General features: G+C 38.8%; 1 protein-coding gene across 1 annotated transcript in view; it reads left to right on the plus strand.

Moving 5' to 3' along the window:
• lcp2b (lymphocyte cytosolic protein 2b) overlaps window positions 1-18,040 on the plus strand; it is a 37,456-nt gene that overhangs the window by 8,989 nt on the left and 10,427 nt on the right. The window contains exons 2-3 of the mRNA XM_084041699.1: window positions 17,686-17,748; window positions 17,870-17,916. Of these exons, the coding sequence (XP_083897825.1) occupies window positions 17,686-17,748; window positions 17,870-17,916 (110 nt within the window). The remainder of the gene's footprint in view (window positions 1-17,685; window positions 17,749-17,869; window positions 17,917-18,040) is intronic.

Raw genomic sequence — 18,040 nt, forward strand, 5'->3', positions numbered from 1 at the left:
TTTCCCCAATTTTTATCTGACTCTTGTGGTCTGTATCTAATCTTCCAGTGAACATCCTGCCAGAGACCAGAGAAACTATGAACCATGGTGGAGCAGTGGATAGGATACAGGCCTTGCACACAGAATGTTCTGAGTTCAAATCCAACAAGGAATATTTTCCAACGTTTATATGGCTGTTTCACCTTTATCTAACCTTTCAATGAACAACATGCAAGTGAACAGAATTAGTATGAATTACAGTGGTGCAGTGATTGAGATACAGGGCTTATAACCAGAAGGTTGCTGGTTCAAATCCAACAAGGACATTTTTTGAACTTTTAACTGACTCCTGCGCCTTCATCTAATCTTTTAGTGAAGAACACGCAAGTGGACAAAGGCAATAAGAATCGCTGTGGTGCAGTGGTTAAGATGCAGGGCTTATAACCGGAAGGTTCCCAGATCAAATCCGATTTGGACATTTTTCCCACTTTTACCTGACTCTTGCACCTTCAAATCCCACACATGCTGATTTGCCATTTCCAGGATTTGATTTCCAGGATTTGAGCCTTGAGTCCCAAGACTCAAGACCCAAAAGAGTCTTGAGTCGAACCAATTACTCCCGCGGAGACATCAAATTTCTCTTTTGGGCCTTGAGTCCCAAGATTCAAGGCCCAAAAGAGAAATTTGATATCTCCGCGGGAGTAATTGGTTCGACTCAAGACCCAAAAGAAGGTGAACTGACTGTAATGATTCAAAATGTCATATATAGAATGGAAACCCCATTCAAACTTTAAAATGTTCATCCTAATATGGACATGTTTGCCTGAAAAGGAATCTTTGAAATGTTTAATAGTTTTAGAATTGTACTCCTTTAAAAGTTCAGAGATTTATAATGGAGGTCGATGGACGAATTTGGGACCTCAAAAAAACACTTTCACCTAGATACTCCATTCACAGTTCAAAAATTCCACCTTACTGTGGACATGCATGCTTGAGATTTTTTCTTTTGAAATCATTTGTAGTTTTGGAGATATTTAACTTTAAGCGCCCCATTCATTGTCGATGCGGCAATGGACATTTAAAGGCAGGCTTACAACTACATACTTACGCCTAGTAACCTCATTCATACTTTAAAATGTTCGTCTTACTCTGGACATGTTTGCCTGAAAAGGAATCTTTGAAATGTTGCATAGTTTTAGAATTGTACTCATTTAAAAGTTCAGAGATTTAGAATGGAGGCGGATGGAAGGTTAGGGATAGGGTATAGGGACCTCAAAAAACACGTTCACCTAGAAACTCCATTCACAGTTCAAAAATTCCACCTTACTGTGGACATGCATGCTTGAGATTTTTTCTTTTGAAATCATTTGTAGTTTTGGAGATATTTAACTTTAAGCGCCCCATTCATTGTCGATGCGGCAATGGACATTTAAAGGCAGGCTTACAACTACATACTTACGCCTAGTAACCTCATTCATACTTTAAAATGTTCGTCTTACTCTGGACATGTTTGCCTGAAAAGGAATCTTTGAAATGTTGCATAGTTTTAGAATTGTACTCATTTAAAAGTTCAGAGATTTAGAATGGAGGCGGATGGAAGGTTAGGGTTAGGGTATAGGGACCTCAAAAAAACACGTTCACCTAGAAACTCCATTCACAGTTCAAAAATTCCACCTTACTGTGGACATGCATGCTTGAGATTTTTTCTTTTGAAATCATTTGTAGTTTTGGAGATATTTAACTTTAAGCGCCCCATTCATTGTCGATGCGGCAATGGACATTTAAAGGCAGGCTTACAACTACATACTTACGCCTAGTAACCTCATTCATACTTTAAAATGTTCGTCTTACTCTGGACATGTTTGCCTGAAAAGGAATCTTTGAAATGTTGCATAGTTTTAGAATTGTACTCATTTAAAAGTTCAGAGATTTAGAATGGAGGCGGATGGAAGGTTAGGGTTAGGGTATAGGGACCTCAAAAAAACACGTTCACCTAGAAACTCCATTCACAGTTCAAAAATTCCACCTTACTGTGGACATGCATGCTTGAGATTTTTTCTTTTGAAATCATTTGTAGTTTTGGAGATATTTAACTTTAAGCGCCCCATTCATTGTCGATGCGGCAATGGACATTTAAAGGCAGGCTTACAACTACATACTTACGCCTAGTAACCTCATTCATACTTTAAAATGTTCGTCTTACTCTGGACATGTTTGCCTGAAAAGGAATCTTTGAAATGTTGCATAGTTTTAGAATTGTACTCATTTAAAAGTTCAGAGATTTAGAATGGAGGCGGATGGAAGGTTAGGGTTAGGGTATAGGGACCTCAAAAAAACACGTTCACCTAGAAACTCCATTCACAGTTCAAAAATTCCACCTTACTGTGGACATGCATGCTTGAGATTTTTTCTTTTGAAATCATTTGTAGTTTTGGAGATATTTAACTTTAAGCGCCCCATTCATTGTCGATGCGGCAATGGACATTTAAAGGCAGGCTTACAACTACATACTTACGCCTAGTAACCTCATTCATACTTTAAAATGTTCGTCTTACTCTGGACATGTTTGCCTGAAAAGGAATCTTTGAAATGTTGCATAGTTTTAGAATTGTACTCATTTAAAAGTTCAGAGATTTAGAATGGAGGCGGATGGAAGGTTAGGGTTAGGGTATAGGGACCTCAAAAAAACACGTTCACCTAGAAACTCCATTCACAGTTCAAAAATTCCACCTTACTGTGGACATGCATGCTTGAGATTTTTTCTTTTGAAATCATTTGTAGTTTTGGAGATATTTAACTTTAAGCGCCCCATTCATTGTCGATGCGGCAATGGACATTTAAAGTCAGGCTTACAACTACATACTTACGCCTAGTAACCTCATTCATACTTTAAAATGTTCGTCTTACTCTGGACATGTTTGCCTGAAAAGGAATCTTTGAAATGTTGCATAGTTTTAGAATTGTACTCCTTTAAAAGTTCAGAGATTTAGAATGGAGGCGGATGGAAGGTTAGGGTTAGGGTATAGGGACCTCAAAAAAACACGTTCACCTAGAAACTCCATTCACAGTTCAAAAATTCCACCTTACTGTGGACATGCATGCTTGAGATTTTTTCTTTTGAAATCATTTGTAGTTTTGGAGATATTTAACTTTAAGCGCCCCATTCATTGTCGATGCGGCAATGGACATTTAAAGGCAGGCTTACAACTACATACTTACGCCTAGTAACCTCATTCATACTTTAAAATGTTCGTCTTACTCTGGACATGTTTGCCTGAAAAGGAATCTTTGAAATGTTGCATAGTTTTAGAATTGTACTCATTTAAAAGTTCAGAGATTTAGAATGGAGGCGGATGGAAGGTTAGGGTTAGGGTATAGGGACCTCAAAAAAACACGTTCACCTAGAAACTCCATTCACAGTTCAAAAATTCCACCTTACTGTGGACATGCATGCTTGAGATTTTTTCTTTTGAAATCATTTGTAGTCTTGGAGATATTTAACTTTAAGCGCCCCATTCATTGTCGATGCGGCAATGGACATTTAAAGGCAGGCTTACAACTACATACTTACGCCTAGTAACCTCATTCATACTTTAAAATGTTCGTCTTACTCTGGACATGTTTGCCTGAAAAGGAATCTTTGAAATGTTGCATAGTTTTAGAATTGTACTCATTTAAAAGTTCAGAGATTTAGAATGGAGGCGGATGGAAGGTTAGGGTTAGGGTATAGGGACCTCAAAAAAACACGTTCACCTAGAAACTCCATTCACAGTTCAAAAATTCCACCTTACTGTGGACATGCATGCTTGAGATTTTTTCTTTTGAAATCATTTGTAGTTTTGGAGATATTTAACTTTAAGCGCCCCATTCATTGTCGATGCGGCAATGGACATTTAAAGTCAGGCTTACAACTACATACTTACGCCTAGTAACCTCATTCATACTTTAAAATGTTCGTCTTACTCTGGACATGTTTGCCTGAAAAGGAATCTTTGAAATGTTGCATAGTTTTAGAATTGTACTCATTTAAAAGTTCAGAGATTTAGAATGGAGGCGGATGGAAGGTTAGGGTTAGGGTATAGGGACCTCAAAAAAACACGTTCACCTAGAAACTCCATTCACAGTTCAAAAATTCCACCTTACTGTGGACATGCATGCTTGAGATTTTTTCTTTTGAAATCATTTGTAGTCTTGGAGATATTTAACTTTAAGCGCCCCATTCATTGTCGATGCGGCAATGGACATTTAAAGGCAGGCTTACAACTACATACTTACGCCTAGTAACCTCATTCATACTTTAAAATGTTCGTCTTACTCTGGACATGTTTGCCTGAAAAGGAATCTTTGAAATGTTGCATAGTTTTAGAATTGTACTCATTTAAAAGTTCAGAGATTTAGAATGGAGGCGGATGGAAGGTTAGGGTTAGGGTATAGGGACCTCAAAAAAACACGTTCACCTAGAAACTCCATTCACAGTTCAAAAATTCCACCTTACTGTGGACATGCATGCTTGAGATTTTTTCTTTTGAAATCATTTGTAGTTTTGGAGATATTTAACTTTAAGCGCCCCATTCATTGTCGATGCGGCAATGGACATTTAAAGGCAGGCTTACAACTACATACTTACGCCTAGTAACCTCATTCATACTTTAAAATGTTCGTCTTACTCTGGACATGTTTGCCTGAAAAGGAATCTTTGAAATGTTGCATAGTTTTAGAATTGTACTCATTTAAAAGTTCAGAGATTTAGAATGGAGGCGGATGGAAGGTTAGGGTTAGGGTATAGGGACCTCAAAAAAACACGTTCACCTAGAAACTCCATTCACAGTTCAAAAATTCCACCTTACTGTGGACATGCATGCTTGAGATTTTTTCTTTTGAAATCATTTGTAGTCTTGGAGATATTTAACTTTAAGCGCCCCATTCATTGTCGATGCGGCAATGGACATTTAAAGGCAGGCTTACAACTACATACTTACGCCTAGTAACCTCATTCATACTTTAAAATGTTCGTCTTACTCTGGACATGTTTGCCTGAAAAGGAATCTTTGAAATGTTGCATAGTTTTAGAATTGTACTCATTTAAAAGTTCAGAGATTTAGAATGGAGGCGGATGGAAGGTTAGGGTTAGGGTATAGGGACCTCAAAAAAACACGTTCACCTAGAAACTCCATTCACAGTTCAAAAATTCCACCTTACTGTGGACATGCATGCTTGAGGTTTTTTCTTTTGAAATCATTTGTAGTTTTGGAGATATTTAACTTTAAGCGCCCCATTCATTGTCGATGCGGCAATGGACATTTAAAGTCAGGCTTACAACTACATACTTACGCCTAGTAACCTCATTCATACTTTAAAATGTTCGTCTTACTCTGGACATGTTTGCCTGAAAAGGAATCTTTGAAATGTTGCATAGTTTTAGAATTGTACTCATTTAAAAGTTCAGAGATTTAGAATGGAGGCGGATGGAAGGTTAGGGTTAGGGTATAGGGACCTCAAAAAAACACGTTCACCTAGAAACTCCATTCACAGTTCAAAAATTCCACCTTACTGTGGACATGCATGCTTGAGATTTTTTCTTTTGAAATCATTTGTAGTCTTGGAGATATTTAACTTTAAGCGCCCCATTCATTGTCGATGCGGCAATGGACATTTAAAGGCAGGCTTACAACTACATACTTACGCCTAGTAACCTCATTCATACTTTAAAATGTTCGTCTTACTCTGGACATGTTTGCCTGAAAAGGAATCTTTGAAATGTTGCATAGTTTTAGAATTGTACTCATTTAAAAGTTCAGAGATTTAGAATGGAGGCGGATGGAAGGTTAGGGTTAGGGTATAGGGACCTCAAAAAAACACGTTCACCTAGAAACTCCATTCACAGTTCAAAAATTCCACCTTACTGTGGACATGCATGCTTGAGATTTTTTCTTTTGAAATCATTTGTAGTTTTGGAGATATTTAACTTTAAGCGCCCCATTCATTGTCGATGCGGCAATGGACATTTAAAGGCAGGCTTACAACTACATACTTACGCCTAGTAACCTCATTCATACTTTAAAATGTTCGTCTTACTCTGGACATGTTTGCCTGAAAAGGAATCTTTGAAATGTTGCATAGTTTTAGAATTGTACTCATTTAAAAGTTCAGAGATTTAGAATGGAGGCGGATGGAAGGTTAGGGTTAGGGTATAGGGACCTCAAAAAAACACGTTCACCTAGAAACTCCATTCACAGTTCAAAAATTCCACCTTACTGTGGACATGCATGCTTGAGATTTTTTCTTTTGAAATCATTTGTAGTCTTGGAGATATTTAACTTTAAGCGCCCCATTCATTGTCGATGCGGCAATGGACATTTAAAGGCAGGCTTACAACTACATACTTACGCCTAGTAACCTCATTCATACTTTAAAATGTTCGTCTTACTCTGGACATGTTTGCCTGAAAAGGAATCTTTGAAATGTTGCATAGTTTTAGAATTGTACTCCTTTAAAAGTTCAGAGATTTATAATGGAGGTCGATGGACGAATTTGGGACCTCAAAAAAACACTTTCACCTAGATACTCCATTCACAGTTCAACAAATCCACCTTACTGTGGACATGCATGCTTGAGATTTTTTCTTTGAAATCATTTGTAGTTTTGGAGATATTTAACTTTAAGCGCCCCATGCATTGTGGATGCGGCAAAGGGAAACAAGTACAGGCTACTAATCCTACATACTTACTGCTAGTAACCCCATTCATACTTTAAAATGTTCATCTTACTGTGGACATGTTTGCCTGAAAAGGAATCTTTGAAATGTTTAATAGTTTTAGAATTGTACTCCTTTAAAAGTTCAGAGATTTATAATGGAGGTCGATGGACGAATTTGGGACCTCAAAAAAACACTTTCACCTAGATACTCCATTCACAGTTCAAAAAATCCACCTTACTGTGGACATGCATGCTTGAGATTTTTTCTTTGAAATCATTTGTAGTTTGGGAGATATTTAACTTTAAGCGTCCCATGCATTGTGGATGCGGCAAAGGGAAACGAGTACAGGCTACTAATCCTACATACTTACTGCTAGTAACCCCATTCATACTTTAAAATGTTCATCTTACTGTGGACATGTTTGCCTGAAAAGGAATCTTTGAAATGTTTAATAGTTTTAGAATTGTACTCCTTTAAAAGTTCAGAGATTTATAATGGAGGTCGATGGAAGAATTTGGGACCTAAAAAAAAACACAAAAAAACACTTTCACCTAGAAACTCCATTCACAGTTAAAAAAATCCACCTTACTGTGGACATGGGTCAGGGGATCTTAGTATAATCTCACATTCTATTCCAATTCACTTTTTAAACAATTATTTTACTGATTTTCCTTTCAGACCCCAAATTAGATATTGCTCAATTTTTCAAATATTCACTTCCAATTTGAAGCTCAGATTATACTAAAATCCCCCGGGCCTCTGAAGGTATCTTAGTATAATCTGAGATTCAATTCGAATTCACTTCTCAAGTCTATCTTACTGATTTTCGTTTCAGAACCTAAATAAAACATTGCTTGTTTCTGTCTGCTTCTGTGATGTATGTCCTGCAATGTACTTTGTGTAATGTATTGTGTATGTCCTGCCTGTATCTTGAACGGTGACGTCATGGACACAAAGCAAATTTCGGTGAAAGCTGACAATAAAGTTGTATCGTATCGTATCGTATCGTATTGCTTCATTTTTTCAATTTTCTATCCCACCAAAAAATCAGGAAAATGCTCCATTTTTCTGATATTCTGCTTAGTATTTTGGCTTCTTTTGATTTGGGACTGACACTGAGAAAAGCTCAAAATAGTTTTTTTTCCCAAATCTTTCATCCCAGAATAAAAATCAAAGAATGTCTTTGCCATTTTTCCAATTTTCTAGCCTACCCCAAAAAATCAGGAAAATGTTTCGTTTCGGTAAAATTTATTTTACCGAAACGAAAGTTAAATCCGAAAAAATCACTAAGTGTGGAGGCCAAAATCGTCCCCCCAAAAACCTGTTAGGAGTACGTTTCAGGCAATTTAGAGTTGATTGGTAATTTTCGTTTCGGTAAAATGTATTTTACCGAAACGAAATTTAAATCCGAAAAAATCACTAAGTGTGGAGGCCAAAATCGTCCCCCCAAAAACCTGTTAGGAGTACGTTTCAGGCAATTTAGAGTTGATTGGTAATTTTCGTTTCGGTAAAATTTATTTTATGTCAACGAAAGTTAAATCCGAAAAAATCACTAAGTGTGGAGGCCAAAATCGTCCCCCCAAAAACCTGTTAGGAGTACGTTTCAGGCAATTTAGAGTTGATTGGTCATTTTCGTTTCGGTAAAATGTATTTTACCGAAACGAAAGTTAAATCCGAAAAAATCACTAAGTGTGGAGGCCAAAATCGTCCCCCCAAAAACCTGTTAGGAGTACGTTTCAGGCAATTTAGAGTTGATTGGTAATTTTCGTTTCGGTAAAATTTATTTTATGTCAACGAAAGTTAAATCCGAAAAAATCACTAAGTGTGGAGGCCAAAATCGTCCCCCCGAAACCCTGTTAGGAGTACGTTTCAGGCAATTTAGAGTTGATTGGTAGTACTTTATAGTGACTTTTTTTTTTTTACCATTGGGTCACTACCGAAACGAAAGTTTGTCACTACCGAAACGAAAGTTAAATCCGAAAAAATCACTAAGTGTGGAGGCCAAAATTGTCCCCCCAAAAACCTGTTAGGAGTACGTTTCAGGCAATTTAGAGTTGATTGGTAATTTTCGTTTCGGTAAAATGTATTTTACCGAAACGAAAGTCACTTTCCCGGGAAAGTGACGGGAGGAGGCGTGGCTGTGTACACAAACAACTCCTGGTGTCGTGACGTCACGAAAGTCGGATCATTCTGCGATCAAAATGTGGAATACATGATTTTAAGATGCCGTCCCTTCTACATGCCGCGAGAGCTGACAGCTGCTTTTATTGTTGCTGTTTATGTTCCACCCAGCGCGAATGTAAAGGATGCCATGAGTAAGTTATACAGTGCTATCAGTGAATTGCAACTGGCCCACCCTGATGCTTTTTATTTGGTGGGGGGAGATTTTAACCAGGCAAATTTAAAATCTGTCCTACCAAAATTTTATCAGCATGTTAAGTGTGCAACAAGGGGGAAAAACACTTTGGACAAGGTGTACACAAATATAAAAAATGCTTATAGAGCAACCCCCCTACCACATATTGGAGCCTCTGACCATCTGACTGTGATGCTGACGCCCACCTACAAGCCCAGGGTGAAGCAGGAACGTCCAGTCATAAAGGAGATCAGAGTATGGCCAAGGGGGGCTACAGAAACATTACAGGGATGCTTTGACTGCACACTATGGCATGTTTTTAGAGAGGCAGCGACATGTGAGGGCGTCACAGATTTACAGGAATACACAGAGTCGGTGACAGGTTATGTAACTGAGTGCATAGACGATGTCACTGTAATAAAGACGATAAAAATACGTGCCAGTCAAAAACCATGGCTGACCAGGAAGACACGCCTACTATTGAGGGCCAGGGATGCTGCCTTTCGATCTGGCGATCCGGTGGCCTATAGGAAGGCAAGAAATGACCTGGAAAAAGGCATTAAAGAGGCAAAAGGACTATATGGGAAAACGTTGGCAAGTCACTTTAATGACAACAAGGACACTCGTCGGCTGTGGCAGGGGTTCCGTACAGTAACAGGCTATAAGCCTGCTCCTCAGCCAGTCCCCACTGACCCATCCCTTCCTGATAACCTTAATGCCTTTTACACACGGTTCGAGGCCACAAATGACAGAGAGGCACAGAGATTTACATCCTCATCCACAGACCAGGTACCCCAGCTATCCACCACTGAGGTCAAGAGGGCTTTTTCCAACATTAACCCTCGAAAGGCTACTGGACCAGACAATCTACCAGGCCGCGTGCTGAAAGACTGTGCAGAACAACTAAAAGATGTTTTTACAGACATTTTCAACATCTCTCTCAGCCAAGCCAGAGTACCTGCCTGTTGGAAGAGCGCCACCATCATACCTGTGCCTAAAAAACCCAGCCCAGCCTGCATGAATGATTATCGCCCTGTGGCCCTTACCCCAGTCGTCATGAAATGCTTCGAGAGGCTTGTCATGGGACATATTAAAGCAGGCCTTAGTGCCGACCTGGATCCTTTCCAATTCGCTTACAGACCCAACCGTTCGACAGAGGATGCTATTTCCACCATGCTCCACTTCACTCTGTCGCATCTGGAAAAGACAAACACCTATGCCAGGATCTTATTCATAGACTTCAGCTCTGCTTTTAATACCATCATACCACAGCAGTTGGTGGAGAAGCTGAGGGTGCTGAATGTGGATACTAGCATCTGTAATTGGATCCTGGACTTCCTGACACATAGGAGACAAACAGTCAGAGTAGGCAGCAACACGTCAAAACCTGTTGAAGTGAACACAGGATCTCCTCAGGGCTGTGTACTGAGCCCCTTACTGTTCACTCTGCTTACGCATGACTGCACGGCCAGGTTCAAAAGCAACCACATTTTAAAGTTCGCTGATGACACCACCGTGGTCGGCCTCATAACAAATGAAGATGAAGCTGCCTACAGAATGGAGGTGGAGCAGCTGGCAGTTTGGTGCAAAACGCACAATCTCGCCCTAAACACAGAAAAAACCAAAGAGATGATTGTGGACTTTAGGACAAGGATCAGGCCACAACATCAGCCAATGGACATCGATGGCGCAGCTGTGGAGAGGGTAACCAGCACAACATTCTTGGGTGTACGGTTGACAGAAAATCTGGCCCCTAGCAGCAACACCACTGCCATCATAAAGAAGGCCCAACAGCGCCTCTACCCTCTCCGTCAGCTGAGGAAAGTGGACCTGCCCATCCCAGCCATGACCATGTTCTACAGAGGTGCCATAGAGAGTCTACTCACTTACTGCTTCACCTCCTGGTATGGAAACAGCACAGCCGAGGAGAGGAAGCAGCTGAACAGGACGGTGAGAACAGCGGAGAAGATCATCGGCACCTCGCTGCCATCTCTGGCAGACATATATAGGCAGAGATGCTTGAGGAGGGTAACCAACATCATCAGGGACACCACCCACCCCTCTCACAGCCTCATCTCTCTTCTGCCGTCAGGGAAACGGTACAGAAGCATAAATGCCAGGACAGAGAGGATGAGAAATACTTTCTTTCCCCAGGCAATTAGATTCCTGAACTCAAATCTCCCTAGTAGATGAATGAATTTTACTCAGTTTTATTGTCAATACCTTGTTTTTATCAATGTATGCTTATTTTATAGTGTGCATTATGGTTTTTAGGACTTTTAATTCAGGTCGATAGGGTACTGTATGTTTCTGCACTGTTTGTTTTTTTATTCTTTTATGAATTCTGCTGTCTCTGACTGGGAGAAACATAATTTCGTTTGTTTTTCTAGCACTGCTTGCAGATGGAAAACTAATGACAAATAAAGCAATCTTGATCAATCTTGATCTTGATCTTGAAATCCGAAAAAATCACTAAGTGTGGAGGCCAAAATCGTCCCCCCAAAAACCTGTTAGGAGTACATTTCAGGCAATTTAGAGTTGATTGGTAGTACTTTGTAGTGACTTTTTTTTTTTCACCATTGGGTCACTACCGAAACGAAAGTTTGTCACTACCGAAACGAAAGTTAAATCCGAAAAAATCACTAAGTGTGGAGGCCAAAATCGTCCCCCCAAAAACCTGTTAGGAGTACGTTTCAGGCAATTTAGAGTTGATTGGTAATTTTCGTTTCGGTAAAATTTATTTTACCGAAACGAAAGTTAAATCCGCAAAAATCATTAAGTGAGGAGGCCAAAAAAAAAATCGTCCCCCCAAAAACCTGTTAGGAGTACGTTTCAGGCAATTTAGAGTTGATTGGTAGTACTTTGTAGTGACTTTTTTTTTCACCATTGGGTCACTACCGAAACGAAAGTTTGTCACTACCGAAACGAAAGTTAAATCCAAAAAAATCACTAAGTGTGGAGGCCAAAATCGTCCCCCCAAAAACCTGTTAGGAGTACGTTTCAGGCAATTTAGAGTTGATTGGTAGTACTTTGTAGTGACGATTTTTTTGGTCCCTAACGTTCATCGAGCTCTGGCTATAAACACATTATAAACACATATCGATGACATAATGTATCAAAGGCGCCGCTACCTTCACACAGGGTGTGATTTTTTTTTCTACTTTTGAATTGGGATCCTGAAAAGTAACATTCGTATTTAATTTGAAATGCATTTAGATACTTATATTAACCTTATGAATTTAATTACAAATACATTGGACATAAAAAGACAATAGAATTGTAATACTAGTCATCAAGCTACTAATATAGACTGAAGTAATTAAAGCGGGTCATGTTTGCATGTTTGGAATTGTAACAGCTGAAATCAATAATATATCAGTATTCTGATATTAACCTGCGGGCCGCTTTAAAACTGCACCACTGGGGTTTCTTAGTTGTCTAATGTCTTGTATGCTCTTCAGCAGTGGTGGGAGAAGTAAGGCCCAGCGTCCCTATTCTGGCGGCAAACATTTGTCAAGATTTACAATGTGTCGACGTGTTGTGAGCTTGTAGATTGACAATTCTTTGTGAAAAGATTTGGTGTAGATGGTAACAAGGCAAGCGGGAAAGTAAAGTTGCAACTTTACTAAGAATAGAGGGTTTAAGTGGTGAAGTTAATGTAGAAATACACTGTGCATCTAAATACTAAAAGGATAAGTATTTCCTTCTCATCGGAATGTTTCGTGTCTCTGTGGCTCAAGAGATGTGTCACTGTTTATGAACCAAAGAGTTTAAGGTTCAAAGCTCCTAAAGAACATTTTCATTGTCCATCTCAATCCTGAAAAGGTGGTTTAAGTATTATGTACTCAGTTGCATGGTTCATGCCACCATGGCTCAAGAGAAAACTCTGGGGTTTATAAACCGAAGGTTTAAGGTTCAAAACTCCTGGAGCACATTTTCACTGTCCATCTAACTTCTAAAAGGTGGTTTAACTATTACGTTCTCTTTTGCATTATCCATACCTGTGTGGCTCAAGAGATAAACACAGGGTCTGAAAGCAGAAGGTTTGGGGTTCAAGGCTCCTGAAGAACATTTTCACTGTCCATCTAAATTCTAAAAGGCGGGTTAACGATGACGTTTCCAATTGTACTTACCATGCCAGCGTGGCTCAAGAGTTAAACACAGGGTCTGGATGCAGAATGTTTGGGGTTCAAGGCTCCTGAAGATCATTTTCACTGTCCATCTAAATTCTAAAAGGCGGGTTAAGGATGACGTTCCCAATTGTACCTTCCATGCCAGCGTGGCTTAAAAGATAAATCAAAGGTTCACAAACTAAAGGTTCGAGGTTCAAAGCTCACTCAAAACAACTAAACTAAAAGGGTAATACAACAAAAAAACAATGGAGCTGTGGTCAATACAAACTGGTGATGAAAAAAAACAATAAAAAAATGTCTCATACAAATTCATGTGAAAAAAAACAGTGGCTAAAAAATACTAAAATAAAAATCTTTAATTAATATGTAAATGTATTAAGCTCCTCCCCCTGGAGGTGGGCTCCCTCCATGCTCCTCCCTCTCCTACCGGAGCTAAAAGAGGGCGTGAGGAAGGAGGCGGGCTTCATCCATGGTTCTCGCCTTAAAAAGACCGAAAATTGAGATCTTCCCTGACCAAGATTCAAACCCACAACCATCCGCTTGTGAAGCCTATGCTTTACTCTTGCACCACCAGGCCTTTCACATTAATTAGGATTTTGAGGTTATATTTAAAGTTAAAGCGAGAGGTGACAGGTCAAAAGATGAAAATCCACAGCAAACACCTCTACCCCTGACAGAATGACTGGATCTACTAGATACACCCTCTGATGATCAGGGAAAGGGTTCATTATGACACAACTGAGATTTAGGTTGTCTAAAACCACCAGAAAACGTTCACTCTGGCTGAGTCTGAACCCAGATTTACACTTTCATTGAAAGGAAACAGAGAGATGTTTCGTAATGTCATAAAAATTCATACCCTTTTTGTCATTTATAAATTCCTTAGTTTCAGATGATCAAAACTATAGCAGTTTTGGTGTTAAATCAAGTAGGCTACATTGTTCTCACTTTGGACGGGACATTAAAAAATATGTCTTAAGTTTTCAACTATAGTTCCTCAAACAGTGCTGTATTATGACCACAGATCCTCTATGATTAACTGAATTAAGTTTAAGAAAATACCACTTCGCACTCATGGCATGCAGCATATCAATCAAAACAATGATCAATTATAGGCCGAGCTCCATACTTCGTTTTGAGGTATTCTAGTGACTCAGGGATAACAAATTACATAAATTCAACCACTTAAATGTAATGTATTTATTGCAACAACCAACCAAGAGTGTTGCAAACAGCTGAGTTTGTAACAAAATGAGGAAACTCACACAAACAAAGAACGTTTAAACTATTTTATTAAACTATTAAACTTTTATTACATTTTTATTAACTTAACCCCATATGGGTAACCGGTGAGCCTCAGGGCTCAATACTAGTGTATTTTCTGTTTTGTGTTGTGTTATTATGAGTAAAGTTTTGACTGAAAATAGCCCATCGACAAGCTCACAACGTGTCGCAGTGAGCTTGTCGATCGGCTATTTTCTGCTAAAGCTATACCCACAATACGGATACTGGGGTGGTTAACAGTGCTTAAAGGGCACGACCACTTTGGTAGAGGTTTGGGTTGTGTAGTTACCTTGCCATGATGCATCTCCAAAAGGTGGGCAAGAAATCTAAAATAATTGCTCCATTGATAATAAAAAAATATGCTCCTCAATGAATTACATTGTAGGCTGAAACAGCTCTCAAAGTCACTCTTTTAGCACAAACGAACGCAAATAAAGTTGATTCAGACTATATAGAACATCACCAAACCCAGTACCGTTTGTTTTTTAAATAAAAATGCTAACATCCTGTTGATTTTGCTATTTTTATTAAAAAGAACTCGGACTGGATCCGCGGATCTGGATCTTCAAATAGTAAAATCAACAGGAAGTTGACATTTTTATTTAAAAAAAAACCAGTACTGGGTTTGGTGATGTTCTATATTGACTGAATGAGCTTTGTTTGTGTTCGTTTACGTGCTAAAAGAGTGACCGTTTCACCGTACAATGTCAATGAGGAGCATATTTTGAATGATAAATTTCTATTCAATTATTATACAGCAATTATTTTAGATTTCTTGTTCACCTTTGGAGTTACATCATGACAAGGTAACTACAAAACCCAAACCTCTACCACAGTGATCTTGTTCTTTAACAAGCAAAATCCAAAAGGCTGGAGTGCTCCCAGTGAGCTTCACAGTGAGAGAGAGAACAAGAATGAAGTCCAACCACCTCTTTTATAGAGGACAATCCAGGTGGGCCAGATCTCCACTGATGACACACTCCGCCCTCCAATCATTCTGACAAACATGACACATGGTTAGTAACCATGACAACCACACCAGTCACAAGAATTAAATATAATAAAAATAGATAGCTGTGCTGTGAACAATTTAGGCTGACAAGAACAAAGTATTTTTTTAACGACAGGACAGTATGGCATTTTGTTTATATAGTATTTTTTATGACACAGAACGAGTTTAGTATGACTTTTCTCATATACTATTGTGTCAATGTAGGAACTGAATTAATAACAAGCTAAAGTCCTTTTTGCATTAACTCCTCCAAGGAACAGGCCATATGGTGTAGTTGGCAGGGCTTTATTGAAGAAAAGGTGAAATTAAAAACAAACAATTAGACAAATAATCATACATTGATGATGACAATGAAGTGCACATTAGCATTCACACTGATTTACATGTCAACCTTAAAGTCACATCAGACAATGAGCATGAAACTGTCACTTTTACAAACTGTAATAAAAGTTATCCTTGCCTGAGCGTACATCTGTGCTGTGTACTCCTTTAAAAGTTCAGAGATTTATAATGGAGGTCGATGGAAGAATTTGGGACATCAAAAAAACACTTTCACCTAGAAACTTCATTCACAGTTCAAAAATTCCAACTTACTGTGGACATGCATGCTTGAGATTTTTTCTTTGAAATCATTTGTAGTTTGGGAGATATTTAACTTTAAGCGCCCCATGCATTGTGGATGCGGCAAAGGGAAACGAGTACAGGCTACTAATCCTACATACTTACTGCTAGTAACCCCATTCATACTTTAACATGTTCATCTTACTGTGGACATGTTTGCCTGAAAAGGAATCTTTGAAATGTTTAATAGTTTTAGAATTGTACTCCTTTAAAAGTTCAGAGATTTATAATGGAGGTCGATGGAAGAATTTGGGACCTAAAAAAAACACAAAAAATCACTTTCACCTAGAAACTCCATTCACAGTTCAAAAAATCCACCTTACTGTGGACATGCATGCTTGAGATTTTTTCTTTGAAATCATTTGTAGTTTGGGAGATATTTAACTTTAAGCGCTCCATGCATTGTGGATGCGGCAAAGGGAAACGAGTACAGGCTACTAATCCTACATACTTACTGCTAGTACCCCCATTCATACTTTAAAATGTTCATCTTACTGTGGACATGTTTGCCTGAAAAGGAATCTTTGAAATGTTTAATAGTTTTAGAATTGTACTCCTTTAAAAGTTCAGAGATTTATAATGGAGGTCGATGGACGAATTTGGGACCTTAAAAAACACTTTCACCTAGATACTCCATTCACAGTTCAAAAAATCCACCTTACTGTGGACATGCATGCTTGAGATTTTTTCTTTGAAATCATTTGTCGTTTGGGAGATATTTAACTTTAAGCGCCCCATGCATTGTGAATGGCAATGGACATTTAGACTTTTACCTGGGGCTTTTACCTTTATCAAATATTGTAGTGAATACCACGCAAGTTAACAGAATGGGTAAGAACCTCTGTGGTGCAGTATTTTAGATACAGGGCTTGCAACCAGAAGGTTCCTGGTTCGAATGCAACCAGGACATATTTCCAACTTTTTTCTGACTACTGTGGTCTGTATCTAATCTTTCACTGAAGAGCGTGCAAGAGACCAGAGAAAGTATGAACCATGGTGGAGCTGTGGTTAAGATGCAGGCCTTGAGCACAGAAGGTTCTGAGTTCAAGGAGACAAGGAATATTTTTCAACTTTTACGTGGCTCTATCACCTTTATCTAACCATTCAATGAAGAATATGTAACTGAACAGAATTAGGATGAATTACAGTGGTGCAGTGATTGAGATACCAGGCTTATAACCAGAAGGTTGCTGGATCAAATCCAACAAGAACATTTTTCAAACTTTTACCTGACTCCTGCACCTTTATCTAATCTTTTAGTGAAGGGCGCGCAAGACAATGGACTAAGAATGAATTTTTGGCTCTAGGTTTTCAGCCTAGATTAGAAAGTAGTAAAACATTATAAAGACCATATTCTTTTACCATCTGATAGAGCTCATGGCGACCTTTAAAATAATAAAAGTACATTTTTGGTAAAAATGTCACATAAGCCCTTTGCGCTCCAAGCCCTCGATCTTGCCAACCCCATTTTGTCACTGACCCATATACTGTATGTGTGCGTGTGCGTGTGCACGTGCGTGCGTGCGTGCGTGTGTGTCTGAAGCTGTGAGGTTGTGACAAAGCATAACCTATGAATGTGTGACATATGTTATGACTTTTTCAGCTGAAGCTGTCAGGCTGTGACAAAGTGGTGATGAAGAAATCCATTGACGGAGCACAGTTCTTGGTAAGAGTGGATGAATATCTTTGAGATTCAACGGTCTTACAGTTTCCTTAGTTGGTTTAGCATGTTCAAATATGGATTGGCTTCCTATGTCCTTGCCCATGTTCTCATTTGTACCATCCAGAAAATGACAGATGTTGATCTCCATAAGTTCCCTAGAGTGCATGTTCCGTGAGTATGCTTAAACATAATACTTGTAAACCAAGCATGAATCCAAAACTATCATCAACGGAATTTGATTCAGCTGTGGCTTAAAACAATACGCATTAAAATATAGCAGGATGTTTATTTTTTT

This window comes from Gymnoscopelus microlampas (genome assembly GCF_963454915.1).
Source record: "Gymnoscopelus microlampas genome assembly, chromosome: 18".
Taxonomy (NCBI): domain Eukaryota; kingdom Metazoa; phylum Chordata; class Actinopteri; order Myctophiformes; family Myctophidae; genus Gymnoscopelus; species Gymnoscopelus microlampas.